General features: G+C 33.7%; 1 protein-coding gene across 4 annotated transcripts in view; it reads right to left on the bottom strand.

Moving 5' to 3' along the window:
- Positions 1-22,186, bottom strand: part of SNX29 (sorting nexin 29) — a 145,872-nt gene that overhangs the window by 77,227 nt on the left and 46,459 nt on the right. For all 4 annotated transcript variants that reach the window (XM_072878059.1, XM_072878057.1, XM_072878058.1 and 1 more), the window contains 4 exons: positions 20,115-20,197; positions 15,754-15,860; positions 3,613-3,729; positions 801-856 (listed from right to left, as the gene is read on the bottom strand). In XM_072878059.1, the coding sequence (XP_072734160.1) occupies positions 801-856; positions 3,613-3,729; positions 15,754-15,860; positions 20,115-20,197 (363 nt within the window). The remainder of the gene's footprint in view (positions 1-800; positions 857-3,612; positions 3,730-15,753; positions 15,861-20,114; positions 20,198-22,186) is intronic.

Genomic DNA, 22,186 nt, shown 5'->3' with positions numbered 1-22,186 from the left:
AAAAGAGCACTGAAACAATTCCCTTTGCAGATTTTTGGGTTTTGGGCGTTTTTTTGGTGTTTTGGTTTTGGTTTTTTGTTTTTTTTTTTACAGTGTGCCTTTGACAACATTTGATTATACACATGAAACAAAAACTATTCGTTTCAACAAACTCAACTTTTGGTCCACAAAACTCAGAAAAAAACTGGGTTCATTAAATAACAGAAGAGCACAGCACAATTATGGAGAAGCCATTTCCATCCACTCTTTGTAATTCATCTCCAAATTTCTATGATTCAAAGATAGCAGCTACATTTTCACCCCCTCATCCACAAAAAGCTAGATCATTAGTCTGACTAATAAAGGCAAAACTCCAAATCACAACACTCTAGAATGATCTGGGATGACCAACTGGGTTGTTTGTGGGGTTTTTTGTAGTACTATTTGTATGGCATTGATTAGGAGTTATTTTGTAAAAATGAGAAAGTCCATCACATGAATAGCACCTAGCATCTATCACACCCAAAGCAACAGAAAGCAGTAACTTTTTGGTGCTTTGTTAGAATACCAAGACCTAGTGCACTGAAAGAGCACTCCAAGAGAATCTTCATAACTCTAAACTCTTTGCATTCAACATTATTAAAAAGTACACTAGGGCATGGACTGTGCAGCTCTCCATACTTTTTAACAATGGAACACCACGGCTGAGAATTCAGTTATTGGAAATAATATAGGAAAAGCAAATTACTGAATCTGTTTGCTTATTCTTCTTTCCCATAAAGACAGTATGAAGAGAAAAATATGTGTATTATGAAACTTACATTTCAAAATCTGACAAACTCTGATCTTCAGATGTTTGACTCAAATCTCCAGGGACCTGTATTTACAAAACAGAAGTAATTCTCACACACTGGTTATTATGCTTTCTATTAAGAAAGCATAATATTATAAGGAAATTACAATTCAACATTCAATTTTCTAAATGCCAATAAAAACTGAGAAACAATAAATGAAAAACAGGATTATGAACATATCACCCTTGTGAGTTTTTCATGTTAGAATTTGCTATAGTTTTGTAAAGAAACAAGTTGGGGTTTGTAAAAGCATGTAATTTTGAAAGGTATAGAAAACCCAGAAAAAAGCATCATTATTAGGCCTTTATAAGAAAAGTATGCTAAAACAAAGTACAGTGTGTGTATAAACAATTTATGGGAAGAGAGGAAGCATATAAACCTGGTGATCACTTTCCTTTACAACCAACATTCCATTAAGATAAGACACATGATCATTTTATTTTAGCTGTGTTCTTACAAAGCATTATATAGCTACAAAAGTTCATAAAGATGGCAATGATGGACCTGCAGAATCAAAAGAAGTAGCAGTTGTGAGAAAACAAGATTGAAAGAGCATTTAGAACTGAAACAGCAATAGCTTTTTACCTTACTTTAAAGCTAGTTAAACATAAAAGGATATCTTCTCACCTTTAAATACTGTAAAACGAAAAGCATAACCCAGAATAGTTAGTGTGTTTTGATGAAGAAAAATACCTAAAGGTTGTGAACTTCCAAAGACGACTTCTACATTAGTTAAATATTGGTTCAGTGTACCTCTATAATGTATGTTGCATGCATATTACTGTTTTTCAGAATATTTGCTGCCTAAGAAACTTAAATATATATTATTGCTTGTTGTAAAGCAATATATATTTATTTATTGCAAAGCAATATAAAATTTCAAAGGGGACTAAACAAAATCTACTTCCCAGACATTTTGACAGACCAGCTCAAGACCTCCCAATACACAAGACAAAACTCAATTTTGCCTTCCCAAGATTAAAGGGATATGGCTCAGCAAAAACTGTGTCATTCCTGCCAGAGAAAGGAAAAGAGGAAGAGAATTGTGCAGAGCCATGACAGCTCCAGGGCATATATAGAGAGTCCTGAACACCTCTGCTGCCCTTTTTTGGAGGAATGAGGTGGGAAGGGCCAGTATGACCTCCCTCTCAATTACCACCATCAGCTGTTGTCTGTTCAGAGTCCAGTCCACCCTCCAGTGGTAGCACACAGCCTGGATTTCCAGGGCTCTTGTGCCAGAGAACAAATGTTCTTCTATCTTGCCTACAACCTGCACCCTCTCTTTGCCTATATCTGAAGTGGCAAACCAGATATATACAGTTATTTTAATTAACTTCAGTAAAAGTTTTGCATAAAAACCTCAAAAACAGAGTATGGACTTTGGAAATAAGAAAAAGGATAACATTAATGAGTTCCAGTGCTTGCACATCTACGTTGAAACAGTTGGTTACTGATTTTGAGATGGTAATTGAAGTGTTGTTCATTGTAATGCAAAACAGTGATGGAGACATTACATCAATGTACTTCCTCATAGCCTTGAAAGCACATACTTTTTGTTTTAATATTCCTCTGTTGCAGAAGTTCTGAAACCCAGTAACCAGAAATTTGGAGAGATCATTGTGAACAATTCATTTATCAATTACAGCCCTTAAAACTGATTTTCAGTATTAAAAGGAAAGGAGAAGACAGTGAAGAATCATGGAAGCTATTTTTATAACAAACTGTAGATTATATACTATTTTAATAATAAAATGTTAAGAACTTGGCTGATATTTTCAAACAAGTCAAGAGGGATCAAATATTCATATCCCATGATTTCTGGCAGTTACACACTTTACCAACTTTGAAAGTTCTAATTAAAGTCTACTAAGTAACAGATAGACTATCAGCACAGAGTGTTGTTTACTAATATAGAATTAAAATGTATCCACTTCTTAGGATAATGCAAAGTTTTTAGGACTGTATTCAACTCAGAGTTTCATTTTGGATAATAGCAACTAATAACAACTAGCATTTAGCTAGCCCTTAAAAATATAGTACCACTTCCACTTCTTAAAAAGTTTTCGGAATTCGTTTTCTCTCGGTATCTGATACATTAAAATGTATTATCAATATCTAACTACTGGATTAGGATATGGAGATACATGGGTAAAAACAAAATCTCTGAACAGGGACATACAGCCCAAAATCTCGAGTAAGAAAGTACAGCTATAATACGCATATGATTTATCATGTCATCTCTTAACACAATAGTGTGATTGTTTCCATCTAAAAGGCTGAAAATTATAGGTGAAATCCTGCTTCCCTAATGCACACAGAACTGTCATCAGCCACTTTACATAAATGTTATGATAAAATAGGCATGAATGCTTCCAGTGCAAACAAAAAAGTAAGGAGCAATACCATATAATCATATGAACAAAAACTATCAAAATATGCCTCCCTCAGAAGGTGGACAACTATTAGGAACATTCTTGACTCCTCCTGTTTCCTCCCTGTTTATTTTCAAATTTCAACCCCATCTTTCCTTTTAACACAAAAAGCCAAAGTGAAGCAATCGTTGTTAAAAAACAATTTTATTGTCTGAATTTATCTATTTTACATTTAATTCTGCTAATGAGAATCAAACACTATCAAAAACACCAGGTAAGGTGTTCTTGACAGATCTGTTATTAGCTGTTATTTTTTGTAAGCTAATATATATTTTATTTCATCACAAGTAATGCTTTTGAGCTTATTCCAGAGTGGAATTACTACATTGTAGTAAACAAACACTTACCGGCCCTCTCAAATCAATTAGTTCTTGTCTCATCTGGGACACAAGAGCTTCTTTAGCCATCAGAGCACGGTGCAGCCTCTCATTGAATTCAATTAGTTCCCCATGCATTTCAGCAACCTGAAAAACAAAGCCAAGAGATAATTGTGTTCTAAACTGAAAAAAAACAGGCTACGTAATTTCTTACACATGTATCAACTTTTATTTATATTTTTTATTTTACCATACTCTCCAAGTAGTGCACCTCATTGCTAATGCATTAGTTTGAACTGACCATTAAGAATAGATACTGTTATAACAATCTTGACTCATGTCTTGAAATGTAGGTTTTGATATTGAGTTCAATATGACAAAATACAACTCCATGTCCAATTTTATTGCTGTCAGAGGAGATCCTATGGCAACTGATTCTAATAAAACACCTATTAACTTTTGTTCTCAGTTTAATTCTTTGATGAACACAGCTCTCAACAGTTACACACTAATCACAATATTTTGAACTGGGAATAACGCAAAACGCACAAATTGCATTAAACTTTATCAATAATTCATGGTTAATATATTCTGCACTCTTACTTGGAGTTTTCATAGGTTTGGAGCTAGAAATCCACTCATCCCAGGCAAATCTGTGAGGGGTCAAAGGAGCATAAATACCACAGTTACGCTGTGGCACAAGTTGTTGTGCATAGTTAAATAGTGCGGCCTCAACCGTGGCCTCTTTCGACACAAAGTCTAGCTATGTCTGTGCTCTCCATTTTTGAGTCAAAGTGTCAAGAAAGCACCAACTGATGCAAGATGTTAATGAAAGTGAACAGGGTTGGATGAATGACAAGGATGAAAAGTATACCAATTTAGAGAGCAAACTATGTTTAAGTTGGTTCCCTGCCAAGAGAAGCAAGAAACAATAAAACTCAAATCAAGTTTAAAGATTATACTGAGCTCTTGAACTTTTCTTACACAGAAGTAAAGCATAAACCTACAGCTTAAGGGGGAAGAACTCCAAAAGGACAAGGGTTCCCAAATAGCAAAGATCTAAATAGTAGCAGTAATGTGTCATTATCAAGTGTGAGGGAATGTGATGGGGAAACTAGCAGAAACAGGGAGCAAGGCTAAAAGAAACTTAAAATCTGCGTTCAGCAAGATTTTTAGCTACTCCTATCAGAACCATTATGCTATAAAATTGAATGAACGTTTCCATTACGATGGATGACCCATCAGTACATAATATACCTGGCAAGGGAATTGTCTTGAAATGATAATGCCACTTGTAGCCTTAGAGCAAAGAAATTTGAGCCAAAAAGGGTTTGTAGAATTATTTTCAAAGGAAAAGAAAGACTCTTCAGAAAACCCCACTGGTAGAAATTTCCAAGTAAATCCTCCCTGTATGACTCCCTTATTAAAGAAAAGGAATACTGATGAGGGCTACTATCAGAGGTAGAGCACCAGACGAGCAGTCCCAGGGCAGAGCAGTAAAAGCTACAATTTTAACAGGAGTAGTTAGATGGAAACAGAAGCAGTGACTGGTTGGCCTCTCCAGTGGGCATAGCAGGCTACCACAACAATATTGTTAAACATGTTTTTCAGATTACAGCAACTGTCGAAATGCCTCCTCAAATAGCCATCCAAAGCTAAGAGAACAGTAGAGGCAATAGGGTAACATTATGAAAGCACAGCTGAATAAGATGAATATCAATCCACTACATTTAATGATGGCACAGGGACTTGGACTCATGTCCAGATCTCTTAAAGAGTTCATAGTTTCCCTTCTGGAGGCAGTTCACTACTACCTATGAATTTCATGCTTTCCTTTTCTTGAATTACCACTCTACTTTCTCCCTCTTCCCCAGGGAAGTTCCCCAAGATAAAGCAGTTTAATTCCATTTGTTTAATTTAGTGCTTTGTTCCAGACAACCTGTATCCTTCACATAATCAAAGCAAAGAGAAAAAACAGCTTCAGTTTGACAAGCCAGGAGCTGACATCATTGATTACAAATCAAAATTAAAAATAATTATACCCGAGTTGAAATTCAAGCATTCTTTTCCAATTTCTTTCTATATTAGCAGGAGTCCTTAATATCCAGTAATTCATCAGTGTGGCATATATGCAAAAACAGCCAAACTAAGCCCAAATATGCATTGTCTAGACTGATATCTCTCATTAATTCTGAATTTACAAACTATTCTGAAATGCTCAGCAAATCACCGATTTGTAATTTGTAACCCAGTAACAGTAACTGAACTAACAACAAACTTTCCTTGTAATGGAACTATCAGGAAGTACAAAAGCTAAAGATTTCACAGAGTCATTATTTAAACCCAAATAGGCACACATTTTTATTTGTTTGCCTGATTATGTAAGCAGTTTTAGATTAATATTGATGCTTTATCTTACATATCACAATACAAAAAGCTTACAACATGTCTGAGTTACCATTTAGTTTCACTCCTCACTTTCTGAAGTGCAAAGGTTTAACGTAGTATTAATATAGTTTCAACAATCAAAAGCTTTTTATTATTATTTATAGTGTACTAAAGCAGCTTTAATTTACTGCTCTGTTTTTGTTCTTGTCAAGCATTTCTGTTGCACTTAATCCCATTAGAAAAACTAACTTCCCAGACTCATAATTAGACTCTTTTCTGGCTCCTCCTCATAAAAATCAGAACATTAGGACTTCCATGTTATCAATTAATGACACTATGTATTCATATCTCAATTGTTCATTCAACGCCAGCCTTGATAAAAAAGGTTCTTTGACTTCAAACACTTGTTAGTAATTAGTAAGCTCATTTTGTGAAAACAAAAGATATCTAAATCCCATGAACTTCTGCATTATGACTAACATAGTAGCTGCCACTTAGCAAGCAGTTTTGCTTCATAAATTGCAAACGTTTATGCACCAAACAAAATTGCCAACTTTACTAGATGAAGTAATAATATAATATCATTAACTCTGGATAAATTATTTTCCATACTAGCTTAACCACTCATTCCAATTCAAAGTGAGTGGTGTAAAATTTAAGAATATCATAAGCCCCTCTCTGATTCAGATTAATATCAGCAGTTCATTGTTAATTACAGAGAGCCTGGGCTGGGAGGCAGAACTTCCTTGTATTTCACATACAAAAAGATGCAGTATGCTACTAGTTGCAAATGCACAGAGAAAAACCGTAGTGCTGATAGTCAGTTGCTTGGTTATCAAGAGCAATATACAAATTTATGAATGGATGCAAAACTCAGTAGTTTACATATTTGAAATCATGTTTGATTTTTCAGTGCCTGTCTCTATTAGAAGAACAAAATCCAAACTATCTGATGTAATATCTGACTGTTTTCTCTCCCTCTAATTCGGATGTCCTTGACATAACTTTCTACTCGCAGACTTGATTAATATGCAAATTCAACAGCGCTCTCAAAACACTGAAAGTAATACAAAAATGTATGTGTCCCTAGCAAAGTTAAATAATAAAAAGAAAATTTAACAGAAAATAAAACAGCAAATCACTTGTTATATATTATCAAAAGGACAAATTGTCAGGTATGTTACTTGAGAAAATCACTTTTATTAGTAATTAAGTTACTTCAATACTTTTGCTTGACAAAGAAAAACGTATTACCATCACAGCAAACCAAAAGGAGCGATGAGATATACTTCTGTATATCTCATTATTAATTTAGGTTCTTCTAATTTTTCCTGCATCAAGGTCTGCTAAAAACAATAAAGAGGTCTCCTTATAATTATATCCTTTCAGTTACATTTTATGTCATCATATCTCCCTTTATTCATTCCACATTGAAGCTTAAGCAATAATTTTCCCTAATGGGACTTCAGTCATCTTCACAGTTGTTTTTCTCCATGACAATATGTTTAAAGCAGAAAATTAAAGCACAAACAAGCTAAATTTCCCTTGGCCAGATGATCATTCAGATTTGGTCCTGGTCATATCAGAACGCATGCTTAAAGAGCCCAAATCCTTATCACGAAGGGGAAGTGAGGCTAATGTAAAACATTTAGACTCCACACTAACAGAACTCTAAAGACCTGTTGTCAAAAGAAAATCTAAGTCTACTCCTGCTGCCTGACACCACTGCAGCTATACTGTCCAGCGTGACCACATTTAAGAGCAGCCTCCAGAGAAATGACAAAGGTAAATATACCACTTCATGTTCCACAGCAAAAGACTAAGCTGTTAACTTAAAACATGCTAGGAATGTTTCACTAAGCATATGAATAATAGAATCTGTCTTAGAAGGACATGCACAACAAGAAAAATTAATAAAGTTTTTGATAAGGGTGTTTTAGTGGAACTCATTTTTTTTTTAATATAATTTGCAGCTAAAATTCATAAAAGTCTTAGCACGAGCCACATCTGAATTAATGACTTTTGGTCAGGTGTACGCATTTTTTTCCCCAGTTGTCACAAAATGCAAAACAAAGTATTTCCCAAGAAACTCTAGACAGAACTGGAATTTGCTTCCTTCTGCTCTCAGTAGAAGCAAGGGTGCATTTTTCCCATGAGAAGATGCCCTTTTTCAAAAATCAACATTATTCTACATTTTTCCTCAACAGAAATAATGCCAAAGGTCTTCAATAAAGAGCAGGTATCCTACTAAATATTAATAATTTTGTCTTTCTACAGGTGAAAAACAGTAAAACTCAAAATGGCAGACAGTTCAGACAAATCTGTTGATATAGCCATAAAATGCTTAGTCATTGCTTTCTTTTTCAAAACTTCCATTTTGTATTCTTGACATTTCCATCTGCAAGCAAGTTATTTGGTTCAAGGCAGACTGAAAGATCCATTTAAGAATAGGGTTGGGGTTTTTTTATTTTGCTTTGTGGTGTGGGGTTTTGTTTACTATAGCTACATAAGGTAAGCACAAGTCACAATTCATCAAAACCAACAACAAGAACATAAGCTGTAGCTTTCAATTCAAAATACATTGGGAACTGTGCATGTTAAATGAACTACATATTAATGCTTGCAATATTTCACAGTCTTTATCAATTGTGTGCAGTACTACCAGTGTTTACCAAGATTAATCCTGACATACTGAAGTGCAGTAACACATTGAACAGGAAAAACACTATTCTGGCAAGACCTGTGCCTGGCCAGGGAAAATGAAAGTAACCAGCAAAAGCAAAATCAGATACACAGGATAATGAGTTTAATAAGAAGGATAAAATAAGTGTTAATAGGAGGGATAAAAATTAGCATGTCTCTAGCTGCTGCATCCTTCCATGTATCCTCATATCAAAAGCCAAAGCCCAGACAAAAGATCTAAACAACAAAGATCTAAACAAATCTCTAAACACCACCATTATTATCTTTCCCTAGATCCTTTTAACTTCTCATTTCATACCTGGAGGAAGGTTTCACCTCACCTACTGTGCTGAGACAGCTATTCTGAATTGCAACTCATCTATTTACTAGGATTATCTTCATGAGCTAACACAAAATACTTCAAATGTACAACCAGCTTTCATAAGGATAATCTGACATAAGCAATGAAGTACAGAGACACAGTTACTATCAGGAGACCACTTTTCATAAACATTCCATAGCCCGCCTCCAAGAGAACAAGACTCGGAACTAAATTAATATTATTCTTGGATACTAAAAATCATGGACTCAAAAAAAAGTAATTTCACATGCCACAAAACATTATCTAGTGTAAATCACTTTGATGATTTACATTTTTTCAAAGAAATGTTGACAGACTAATTTTTAGCTAGCAGGCTTTACACTAGACCAGGTATTAACTGTCCTCCCATAACTTGCACATACAGACTGGTACAAGTTTTATATTTTAACCACAACTGCATTTGTGTAGCTCCATACGTAATCCAAACCAACTGGTGAGCTCAGCTGACTTGACAGTGTACGGATCCAGTATTTATTAATGACTGAGGAACCACAAAAGCATAATACAAATGTTTCTTTTCTTGCTTATCACATTTTTCTCATTGTTATCCCCCATATGCCACGTCTGGACAGCAACAATAAAAAGACTTCCCACACCATCAGCCACAGCTTTTGGGCCCCAGTAGTCCCTCCTGGGAGAGGGCTGCTTAAAGTCACATCAATCTGTGGTTTCACTGTTCCACAGATATTAATTTGCTGTCACTTGCTAGCAACCCTCTGTTCCTAAGCTGCTAACCTTCCTTTTTTCCTTTAAATCATGATAGATTAACATAGTTAGGGAGCATATTCAGCAGTTGTTGCTGTCCTTTAGATGCACCTTGGTGTTTGCTGTGTCCAGGGTTTTACAATAAGGAAATCTTCAGCAGTGATCACAAAATACTGTTGCTCTTCATGTTTATTCATTTCCATCTACACTATGTGCAGGCCTGTCAATCAGATAAGGAAACTGATCTGAATGAAAATACCTCAAAAATATTTTTTAAGCCAAACCAGGTTCTCATACCAGTTTGCACCATGGACATAGAAACTACTGTTCCATTACAACTGTGGGGTAGGTTCCCTGTGATATAGAAGCAGAATTCAAGCAACAAATTGGCTACTTAAATTGATATTGCCACCAAAGATGCAACATAAACCATAGCATGTGTTTAACCTAAGAACTTTGTCCATGTTCTCCCCAAGTATGTGATTTGATATAACAAAAGATACTACCTCTTCCTGAAATCTTGCCTTGATAACAGTTACCTGTAACAGTTAAAATACAGTGGGTAAGATAAGAAATAGCCATGGTTCACCCTAAATGCTACACTGTTTTCTCCTTGAAGAACTTGCAGAAGAGACATCTTAACACTTACCACAGTTATTTACCATTAATTGACTATAAACAGCAGTGACTCAGAAATAAGTTTGTTTGTAAAGAAAATAAAAAACCTGACCAGTGCGCACATTAACAAATGGATCACTGATTAAGTGCATGGTGATTCATGGGCACATCATTCTTGCCTCAGAAAAAAAACCTGTTCATCTTACTCAGCCAGGACTAGTCTGTCAATGACAGAGATGCTATACACATCATTCAGAGAACTATACATTATATTTCAAGAGTTGCACAAAAAATAAAAAGAACTATTGCCATGCTAAGACCTTTAAATACGAAAATAAAACAACAATTTCCAGAAGTATCACTGTCCACCGATACACTGATCTCATCTGCCTGCTGAATGAGATCTCATGCTGAATGCGAGTACACTAATAAAGTAGCTGTCAGTAAATAATATGACTGACAGAAGAGATACAAACAGAAGACATCACACTTGAACTGTTTATTCAATGCTAACAAGAGCCAAAGATTTTTGTTTGTTTCACAAAAGGCTATTTTTTCAATTCTCTCCTATAAGAAAATGTTAAATCTAAGCAAACAAGTGTTATTATTGAATAATTGTATTTGTAGGCATTTTAATGTCTAGGAGAAAAAAAAAATCCATGTCTTTACAGAATCCTGTCAAAGAACACAAAACTTATCTTCATTGATTTCCAATAAAATGGGTCATGTAGTTCAATGAAATGGTACTCAGAGAAGTTTTCAACTAAGTTATTTATTATTTCAGAGTTTATTTCTTAAAGGGGTTTTTTAATTCTTGTCTTAGAATGTCATTAACAGGTAAGAGCACATACTGTTAATACAGTGAAAGGTTCTAGGTTTACCAATAGTTTGTAGAATCATTTAGGGATCAAAAGTAATAAAAGAATAAATCAAAACGATTTTTAGAAGAAAAGCATGAGAAAAAAATTGACAAGCAGTCAAACAATTCTTTGTAGTCAGAGTTGTTTTTTTTTAAGGAAGTAACTAAGTTGCCCTGTGGCTGTCACAGCCTTTACACATAATCATCCCCTGTTAAAGAATAAGGAGCACTTTAAGCAGACTTTATTAAAATTGCTATATCATCAAAATTTCCCACTTCAGGATCTCAATTCAGGACATAGTAAAGAAATTCACTACAGTATATTGTTACCTGTTATGCTAAACTGAGAGACAATTCTACAAAGAGGCTGAGACTTTTTTGCAAAGCTTTTAGTGACTTACGGTACCTTCCCTGACCAGATAGCTTACTACGTGAGAAGTGATTTTGTAACAAAAAACCCAAACAAAACTCATGTATTGCATCATGAACAAAGCCATATTCTCACATTTGAAAATCCTCTAATATTTAGAAACTTTAATTATCTGATAGCAAACTACTGAAAAATTCTCAGTAAAAAATAAATCTGAGCAAAATTAACTTACAAAATATCTCCAGATTTTTTAAGACTGAAAGGCTATCTTTTGAACTTCCACTTAGTAACAATGACAGCAGCACAAAGAACCTTAAAGTCACACAGCTGCTTTTCACATGATAATTCTTTGTCACATTATATTTCTTTACGCCATTACAAAAAAAACCCCAAGCAAGCAAACAAAAAAAAAATCGACAGGTCAAATGTTTAAAAGTGTTTTAAAAAGCCACCTACCCAACTACAGTGATACATGCCATAATTTGTTCTTTTTGTATAATTGCTGGCTCAAAAACCTCAATACAGCTTGAAGTCATTTGAGCATGAAATTTGAAATGAAATTGAGGAGATTAAAGTTAAAAATCTAGAAGGCAGTTTGAGTAAAAATAATCAGTAGCATGCTTTTGAGGCCTCAGGATGCAACTGGCCGACGAATTACTTGTTCAACAAGAAAGAACAGAAGGCATGAAAATTCATGAAGTGAAACCTCCAGAATGGTGAAAGCTTGGCTTAATATACAAAATTACCTTTCATAGATATTGTTTCAAATGTTTGACACAATTCAACTTTTCAGAAGAGCTGCATAATTTGTCAGGAATTTAAAAAAACATTAAACTTAACCTTTTTGACCAATGTCAGATCTCATTAATATCTAATATTCAAAAATAAACTCTCAACTCTAATCTACTGAGTGTACTTATTTGAACAAAGTGATCCACATCTTGAGTGCACGTGATCGGCATATGCACCTTCCATGTCAGAAAAACAGTCTCCCAGCCTCACATACCAAATGATCAGAGATCAATCTGTCAGGCATAAAAATACAATAGTACACCTACCACATAAAAAGTTAAGTCTATGAGCTTTAGGAAAAGGTACAAGAGTATTTTCAAGTTCATTAAAAGGCAAACTGCAGGTTTCTATGGAATTTAACTTTAAAAACTGAGCAATTCCTAGTTAATTTATGTAGAAAAATTCCAACTCCTAGAAATGTTTCTTGTACAGGCTTCTACAAGGAAAGCCTGAGAGAGTTGGAAAGGATTTTTTTTTAACTGTTTCATTTGTCTCCAACATTCCTGTAGAATTAGTGTTTCTGCAGAACAATAAAAGGGATTAATATATTGTGATACAAGTTTCAGTACATCAAAAGCCTGTTATTCCAGCAGAGGAGCTAGTCTCCTCATTCCCTAGTTCGACAGGAATAGTCTATGCCAGGAAACTGAAAATTCAATGTCATTTATTGAGTCTGTAACAGAGCTCTCTCATAATACAATTTATCATACATCACGAGCACAACCTACAATTTATATTTGATGAAATGCAGGTTAAAGTCCATCAATAAAATTACTCTGAAATAGAGTACAAAATTATCAAAGGCTAAAACTGCAAAGAAAGCTGAAGTCACGTTCTCTCTAATTAGATACGTTTACTAGTTCATTACTGGACTACAGACACAAAGAGAAAGAATAGACCAATTGGAAACAATGTCTTACAGATAACAATCTGACCACAGGTCTTTTAAAGATGTACAAACATCCCGATTGCTTTAGGTTTTTTGTTTGTTTTGCTTCATTTTAAATCCTTAGCAATATCAGGTCTGGCATGTCAGCAAGTCTTCAGTAATTGTTTATTTTGAGCTTAGTTGCAACGCAAACTATGAAGAGTTTGTCTCTCCCTCGTGTAACACAAGACAGCTTCTGGTAATGTTACTCTGACAAAGCTTACATAAGCAGACAAAGCAAATGAAACATATTTTTACCTTACGTACAGCAAACATATGCTAACAATGCATAGCAATGGCCCAAAACATATCTTACGATTATTTTAAACACACTTCATTATTCATGGCTTGAGAGTTGTATAAATCGACCTACTTTCTCTTCTAAAACAAAATAGCATTCTAGTCCCAAAGCATATGACACTGGAAAACATATGGGAATTGCTAGAGGTATCCAAAGACCTATCAATATCCCAACAAGCTTTGAATTGGGGTTTAGAAGAAATTGTGGCAACTAGATAGATGTTTCACTACTATTTCTAAGGAAATACGCATTAAACAAAATTATGCAAAATTTTTACAAAATTTTCTCTAACACTGTTTTAAGTATAATGTTCAGTAAAAAGTTTCTTTAAGTTTCTTTACTCCTTCAGAATTTTTAGTTGCGACTTTTCTTTATCCACTTGGTTAAATCAACTGTTTCACGGATTATAATTAAAGAACTTTGATAAATACAAACATTTTTACAAATATGGTAAGAAACTGAAAATTTCTTCAATATATTATTATGAACAAAATAATTTCCGATGGAAAAAAAAAAAATCTCTGATTACTCAGCAGAACCATTCTTTTTATTCTCTTGACAGGTAGTCATTTCTCTGTGGGGAGACTTCAATATTCTTATCAGCTACCAAGAAATTCAAGGGAATCTTTGTCTTAGTTGAAATGGTCTACTAGGCACAAAATAAGTTAATAAAACTGTTAAGTCTGAACATTTTTCAGACCCAATTCTAGCTGAATGGAACAGCCAGAACAGCATTCAGGAGTGGTTTCTATCCTAGTCCTCAGTTTGGAACACAACGCAGGCTAACCTTTGAAAATAAGACTTCACATCTTTCATTTGTGGAGAGAAAAAGGAGTAATGACTTTTGGTAAATACATCCGGATTGTTACAGGGGTTACATCCTATTTTGAGTATGTGAAGATATTGTTATGGACTAGTAAGTGAGACTCAGTTGCAGACTTCCTCTTCTGGATGTAATTTGCAACAAGGTTTTCCAGTGGCTACATGCACTGCTGTGTCATCACTGCTACTGCTAACACTGTCTTCCACAAACTCCGAAGTGTTAGCAACACGCAGAACAAACTTAGAACCAAGGAGGGTGCTTTTAAAGCTGAAATATATTTTACCTGTTCTTAATTAAGACATTGTTTTGATAGGTACAGAAGAGAGGAAAGGAGTCAAAAGAACCCAACCAAAGGTATGCGTTAGGGAGAGAATTAATTTCACATGGTCCTATGAGAAAAGGATAACGAAGTATGAAAGTTTTAGAAGAACTGTATTAATCTCTTTGATGCACAACCTGCATTTTTAGTCCTCTTCATGTTAATCAGTTAATATGAGTATCCAATTTCAGAGTATTTTGGGCAAGAGAAAGATATAGAGAATTGTTTTACTTTTTATAAAAATGTTCATTTAATATTTAATAGGAGATATGGGTATTAGATATTAAATTTCATTACTTTTGACTGGAAAATCATTTGTATTTAAATTTAGGATGAAACCCTAATCTTTCTTTTTTTTTTTCTTTAATGAATTTTACATTAGTCTTAAAAGTGAATCTTACATTAAGAACTTTTTTTAACATGGTCATATCAACAGAACTAGTAGCTTCCATCATCTGTTTCTGTACTGCAGTATTCAGTAAGCTACAAGGTAAAGCAATACAAAAAGGAAACACAGTCTGGCAATCAGAAAACAATATGAAAGCACAGAAAAAGCTACAGACTTCAGTATGTCCTCATTTTAAAGCTCAACTGACAAAACATCAATGCCTGTAATTATGTACTGTAACATATACAATACCTGAAACCTATCATCTGTGATGCTTTCAATTTCACCACCATCAGTTATAACTTTAAGAAACTTGTTTATTTATTAAAACCTTCATTTTAAGATCAAACTATAAATGTGTACCCTTGTTAGGAAAAGTACTTTTAATTGTCTGAACTGCTTTCAATATGTTTTTAAGTCAAATGAACAAATTTGTATTTTAACCACAGAAGCCTGAAAATTAAATCTTTCTTTTTTTTTTCTTTTTAAAGCAAAAATCAGACTTTTCTTTTACACTAATGAGGAAAAAATAACAACTAAGCAAAGAAACTATTTACAGTTTCAAATGTTATGTTACAATTATGATTCCATAAAATTCGTGCAGTACAAACTTTACCTCAATCAATTTTCTTTCATAAGAGCTGGCTAGTTCCTCATTGTTTTCTACTTGCTTTTGCTCTGGAATAGTAAATTCACCATCAGTGCTCCAAATGTTTGGCAGAACTAAAACAAAGAGATACCTCAAATTAAAATGTTAAATTACATAAACATCTAAAGACAACCTGTTTAGAAGTAATAGCTCTGAAAGAAACAGTTATTAGAAGTATCAAAATAGAATGTAATATTAAACAGTATTACAAGTATTAAAATACAAATGCTGCAGGGACCTTTCTTGTAAGCAATATTTAGACAGGTATTCTCAACAGAAAAAAATGCAAACTAAAAGCATTTGGCTGTTCTGTGACTACAGCTATCTAATATATGTAGGTAGTAAGTGCAATTCCTACCCAAAGCCTCTGAGAACTACGCCTATGCTTCTCTTTTAAGTCTTTTTTTCTGCTTCTCTTCCAAAATATCGTTTCATATTACTTGCACAGACTACTTACATATCATAGAAATTACAGAAAATAGGGCTGAGAATGGACATTCCATACTTCATCTGGTATTTCATGTTTTTGCATAAAGCAGAATCAGGTGTAGTTATTTCATTCCTGACAGTTAATTGTCTAATTTATTCCTAGAAACCTCCAATAACGGAGATTTCATGCTTCCCTGCACAATCTATTTAAATTTAAGTATTTTTCTCAGAAAGGTTTTCTTGATAGCTAATCAAACTGCCTTCACCTGCCATTTAAGCCCATTACTTCTTTTCTTATCCGCAGTGAATGAAAACTACAGTTTATTCTATTTCTGTTCCTAGCTATCATTTATGTATTTGATGATCACTTTATGGCCTATTCTAAGTAAGTCTCCTCTTCTCCAAGTTACACAAAGTCCAATTCAAGTTTTCCTCACAGATCATAAATTCAAAAAAAAACAAGTTAGCACATATAAAGTAAACAAGCCCTAATAGAAGAGAGGTTTAACAAATTATTTCACCATTTTTCAAAATCCATACTATATATACATCCACTATAAGGTAGACAGAAGACACCATAATTCATCTGACTAAATACTCTTGAGCCTGGGAACTCATTCTTGCTTCGAGGAAGAAAATAATAAACTTCTGAATGTATATAATTTTAAGTGAATTTTGAAAGCTGTTTTAAGACCTATTTCTTGTAAATCTTACTTGAAGTTCTTCAGCCAGAAACTTCGAAGATCAGCATTTTCATATACATAATATTATTGCATCTAAGCAGGTTTGAAAAATGGTACACATCCAACTCCTGCTGATAGCTGAGAAATCAGGATGCTCATTTATTAAATATTTAAATACCAATATCAAATTGCTACATCTATGGCAGTGATTACTCATTTTCAAAGCTGGTATGATATTCTGAACTTGACACAGTTCTGACTCTTGGGCAATTTATTTATAATCACATTTGCTGAGTGTTCTTTTGTTTTTTTAAGTCACTGCAAGGCAAAGTATTATGCTGAGTTTCATTTATTATTTTAGGAAACTATTTAAAAGCCATACTCAATAGCATCTGATCTGATTATTGTAGCAAACGTAGATTTTTCCCTATTTACAGTCATAAAAATAACAGCAGGAGCTCAATTTATTTTGACTCTTTCAAAACAGTTTCACAGAAAGTCTAAACACAGTGTTCTAAAATCTACAATACATTTAAGACTTGTTTTGATACCATTTGGAAGAAGATTAATTATCATTGAAATTACTCAGTATGATAACATAGGGCAGCAGTGAAATTAGTTGTATGCAACAGTTTATGCCTCTCCGATGAAGAGTATTTCCTAACGTTACAGCAAAAGAGGACAGCTGGCAGTTTTCCAAGTTTAAACAGATCAGAACTCCATGTCCCTGTCTACATGTAAGGTTAGTTAGAAGTCAAGAACCTTAACCTATGACTGTGTAAATTAATATATAAGAAACCAACAAGAATTTTAACTTAAAATGACAAAAGCAGAGAAAACAGTCATTTCTTCATCCTATTTTCTTCACAGAATTGTCACACTCTCAGAACATAGTAATAAAACAGGTCTTGTAAATATATTCTGTAATCCTTTTAAGCATGTAAGCTAATTAAGAACAAAATGACTTAAGACAAGTTGTTACGGTCACTTTAAGTTATACCACAACTGGAATTCAATAATTTGCCTCAAATTACACAATGATATATGTACTGAAAAGTACAAATAGCTCTTTCTAATAATGCAAACATTCTTAATTACAAAGGCTCACATCTGAAAAATATTAATGCCTATGATGAGATACTGCAAGTTATGTATATAAACCATGGGTTTCTATAGTTTCTATAAATCTGGTAAAAGAAAAAACTTTTTTCTGTTTCACTCTCCTTTTTTGCAGTGTATCTAAACTTATTAGTTCTCAGGGATTATTTACATGCTTAAGTACTTTTTTGAGTCAGAAGCCCCAGTACTACTAAAAATTTCACATAAATCTCCAATGGCAGCTAAGAAAAAAAGTATATGGTTTTATAAAAATACAATGTGTGAAGTCAGAATATAAGAAAAATTCTTACAAATAATGCATGTAGCTGAAATTTATTCTTGTCACTAATGATAAATATTACAGAAAATTACTGTGGATTGATTAAATATCCTTTAAGCATAAAGCATATATGTATTCATTTTTAGAAATGCTGGTACTGTTCCATCCCCATTTTCATCCATAAAATCTGACCATCCTACTCAGTTTCTATTCTTATCACTCACTAATTTGCATAATTTTAACATGGCAGAATATAGCTAGCCTAGGAATATTTTTTTTTTCTTTTCCTATAATTACACTCATCATGGAAACTGTCAGTATCTAATGAAGGATAATTTCTGCTATTATAAGAAGCTTAAGCGATGGTTTTCGTGAATAATTCTTAATATGAATCACTACACTTCAGCAAAGTCGGAAGTAAAAACGTGTTCTCACTAACAAAAATCCTTTTAAGGATGAATGAAGTTTTTAAACTACAGATAAGTACAGTGACTAGCCCTTAAGAGCAGAATTAATGTAGTATTCGTTCATGCAACCACTTATATGACCACAATATTGACAATTAAAAAAAAAAAAAAAAAAAAGACAGACAGTGCCAATTTCTGAAAAGCCACCTCATCTCTCAAAACACCTTCTGTAGTCAATGGAAATACAGGTCCCACCAGAAGATGATTCAGAGTCAAGACTCCAATTCATTCTGTCATAGACACTTCTATCACCACTGACCACTGAAGAAAAACAGGTAACACTGCTGATAACTCGTTATCTTTCCAATATAAAATCTGCTCATGAGAGTCAGAGCAACTTAGCAAAGAAAGTGAAATGTCTGGTCTTAATACAGAGTCTATTTCAAGCAGTCTGCAAATACTGATCTCCAAAACAACACTAATAGTATAATCTAGAGATACTAAATTTTCTCTCCTCAAAATAATTCTTCTTATGTTCCGATATCACATTAATTCACAGACTATTTTTTAAATCAAATTTTCATCTGATAGCTTTTTCTAGAAAGTTTCTTATTGAAAAAAGTAAGACCACCTCATCTACCAGAAAATGCTCTGTAAAAATAAGCACAAAAATCTACATCCATATTTTTCTCAAAAAGAAAAGATATCAAATACATTATCATCACTATTGGGAGATATTACTCTACGATGGTTGGAAGAGATGAATAGGGCTTATAATTATCTCTTGCTAATCCCACTTCCATGTAAATGATTTCATTTGTTTTGGCAAAGACTCAGCAAGGAAAGCAGACTTCTTGATTGTTTCTACTCAGCAGTAATTTGATAGCATGCCATCACACAACATTCTTTTTGTTTGCTATCAATCTGCATTACAAAACTGTTCACACAACAGCAAATAGCCCAGTCAGAGATGCATCAGGGACAGTTCTCATAGAAACAGAACTGTCATCTTTTCAGATGCTGGTATTTTCCAACAGGGGGAAGGCTGACGTCATACTGGGTAGCACGTGGAAGCTTGAACAATGTCCCCAGCCACACTAGGATTGTTTTGTGTGGCTGAAGTGTTGGTTATGGACCAGGGCTTGCACAAGATTCGGTGGTTGGTTATCTACAGAGATCCATTCCAGGATCAATCAAAAAGAAAAAAAAAAAAAGAAAAAGAAAAAAACCCCAGCAGATTCTTGTAAACCAGAGACATGGCTGTTCATTTGTTATTCTTTCATTGTCAGTTTGTGTACAAGTCCAGGAGTCACTTACATCATTTCATTACCATACATATGCCTCCAGTAAACTCTGCCTCAGTGGTAGCATACAGAAAAACAAACCCTGTGCATGGATATTTCCCCCCCGCCCCCTTCATTTTATCCTTACCTTCCACTGTCTGACCTTCTCTTCTGAGCATCTGGACAGCTCCTACATACTTTTTAAGTTGCACTTTTAGCACCTCATTTTCTCTGTTGTTAAAAAGAACAGAATAAATAAATATTATTGTTTACTCAAAATAGAGGAAAGCCCATTTCAATCGAATCAAACATACTATCTGTAATAATAAGCTTTAACTAAGTTGTGTCATCAAGATGAAAAAAAATAATGACTTACACATTAAATAATACATCAACAGCAGAGTACCAGGAAAACTAGTTTTCCAGGGCCACATAAACACATCAGTGAAACAGATTATTTCATAATCAAAAACTTTTCATTAATTGTTTCATTTAGATTTTTCTATACTATGCTACATTGATGGCAGAAAAATTATACTGTCTATCTAAATCAACAATCAATTAAAAAAATAAGGATAGGATACTAGACAAGGAAATTCAGAACGGCCAGCATAAAATTAGATAATAATTTTACTAGTTGTCCAAGTATTTAGGTCAAGCAAATAAGAATTCAGCTTTAGAAACAGACTTTATCATTGTAAGAAAATGCCAGCACTTTCAGCAACAATATTCAAGGTAAAGGTTTTCCACGTACCATTCCTAAATGAAAACCATAAGAGAAGAAATTAAGTTAATCCCTTCAACTGTTATATTTCAGTGCCTGTGCCTGTCTCATTTTTCTTTGGAAAGTACAAGTATTCAAACCAGGTACCATCATAGCTCCACCTAACAACATTAAGCACCTTAGTTTATATTTGGGGGGAAATAAAAAGGATTCTAACAGACTGAATTTTAAACAAAGCTGACAAATGGCATGCCTAAAAATTAAATTATCTGTCTAAGCCCATTCAGTTAACCATGTATGACAGAAGTGTTTATGCAGAAGAAACATAACTAAAATGTGTTGCAAGAGAGTGAATTCAGACAACTTGTACTCTTCTTTAAGAAATCAGGGTAGAAATACATAGGTGCCACAGGTGCAGCACATAACATCACACACAAGAAACCCGCAACTGGGTAGAGAGAGAAGAGAGAACATGGGCAGGTCAAAATCATGCCAGAGGAGTGGTACAAGCTCTAGGAATGATGAAACCCTAGATATGTAACAGATTACAGAAAGCTGTAAACAGGTTATACACAAAAAGGTAGGCATTTTAATTATGGGAATTTATTTAAGAATGAGCAGTATTCAGAAACACATGCAAATACGTTTGATGTTCCTTATCATACTATACACACACACACAAAAAATATTATATACATACCCACACACAAAAATAAACTGCTGTTGTGAGCAATGCCATATTTATGTATAAAAACCCTAGACTGGTACTATATTCATATTTCTATGGATTTCAAATCAGTTTTCTGAACTATGTAACCTCAATTTTATTCAGTCCTTTAGTAGGAGGTTGCTAAATAATTGAGAAGAAACTATTGATTACTCAACTATCAATTTTTAACAAAGTCCTTGATGATTTTATGCATTTTATGATATTTTTTATTTGCTAGACTACAAAGAACAAGTCAGTTTTTCCACCAGAGATGCATGCTGATATTCAGATTAAGGAAAAAAAAAACAGAAACACAGTTTAATTCTATATACTATATTAAAACAAGTCTAAATAATTCATTCATGAAAAAATATTTATATGACAGCTAGACAAAAAGATTTCTAACCAGAAATGCAAATAAGTCTGCATGGAAATAACTGTATACAATTACAATATATTGAGTTTTAAAGATTCTCATGAAATAACTATACACCATCTCATTTCTACATTTGAGAATAGACTCAGTGCCTTCTGTCTGTACCAAGACAGCATTGAAAAAAAGAAAAAAAAAAAAAAATCAATTTTTTACTATTGTGCCTATGGACTTAAAATTGATACAGTACAGATGAACTTCAGAAAGACTTTAATTCACTTAAAGTTTTTGATACAAGACTGAAATTCAAAGCAGGATACCATGGCCCAGTCACAATTTTCTAAATACGCCTACTTATCATTTTTACTTCTCATTCTTTGATATCTCTTTCTCATTACTACTATTCACCTAGAT

This window comes from Ciconia boyciana, chromosome 13 (assembly GCF_034638445.1).
Source record: "Ciconia boyciana chromosome 13, ASM3463844v1, whole genome shotgun sequence".
Taxonomy (NCBI): Eukaryota; Metazoa; Chordata; class Aves; order Ciconiiformes; family Ciconiidae; genus Ciconia; species Ciconia boyciana.
This window is presented reverse-complemented; position numbering and strand designations above follow the sequence as displayed.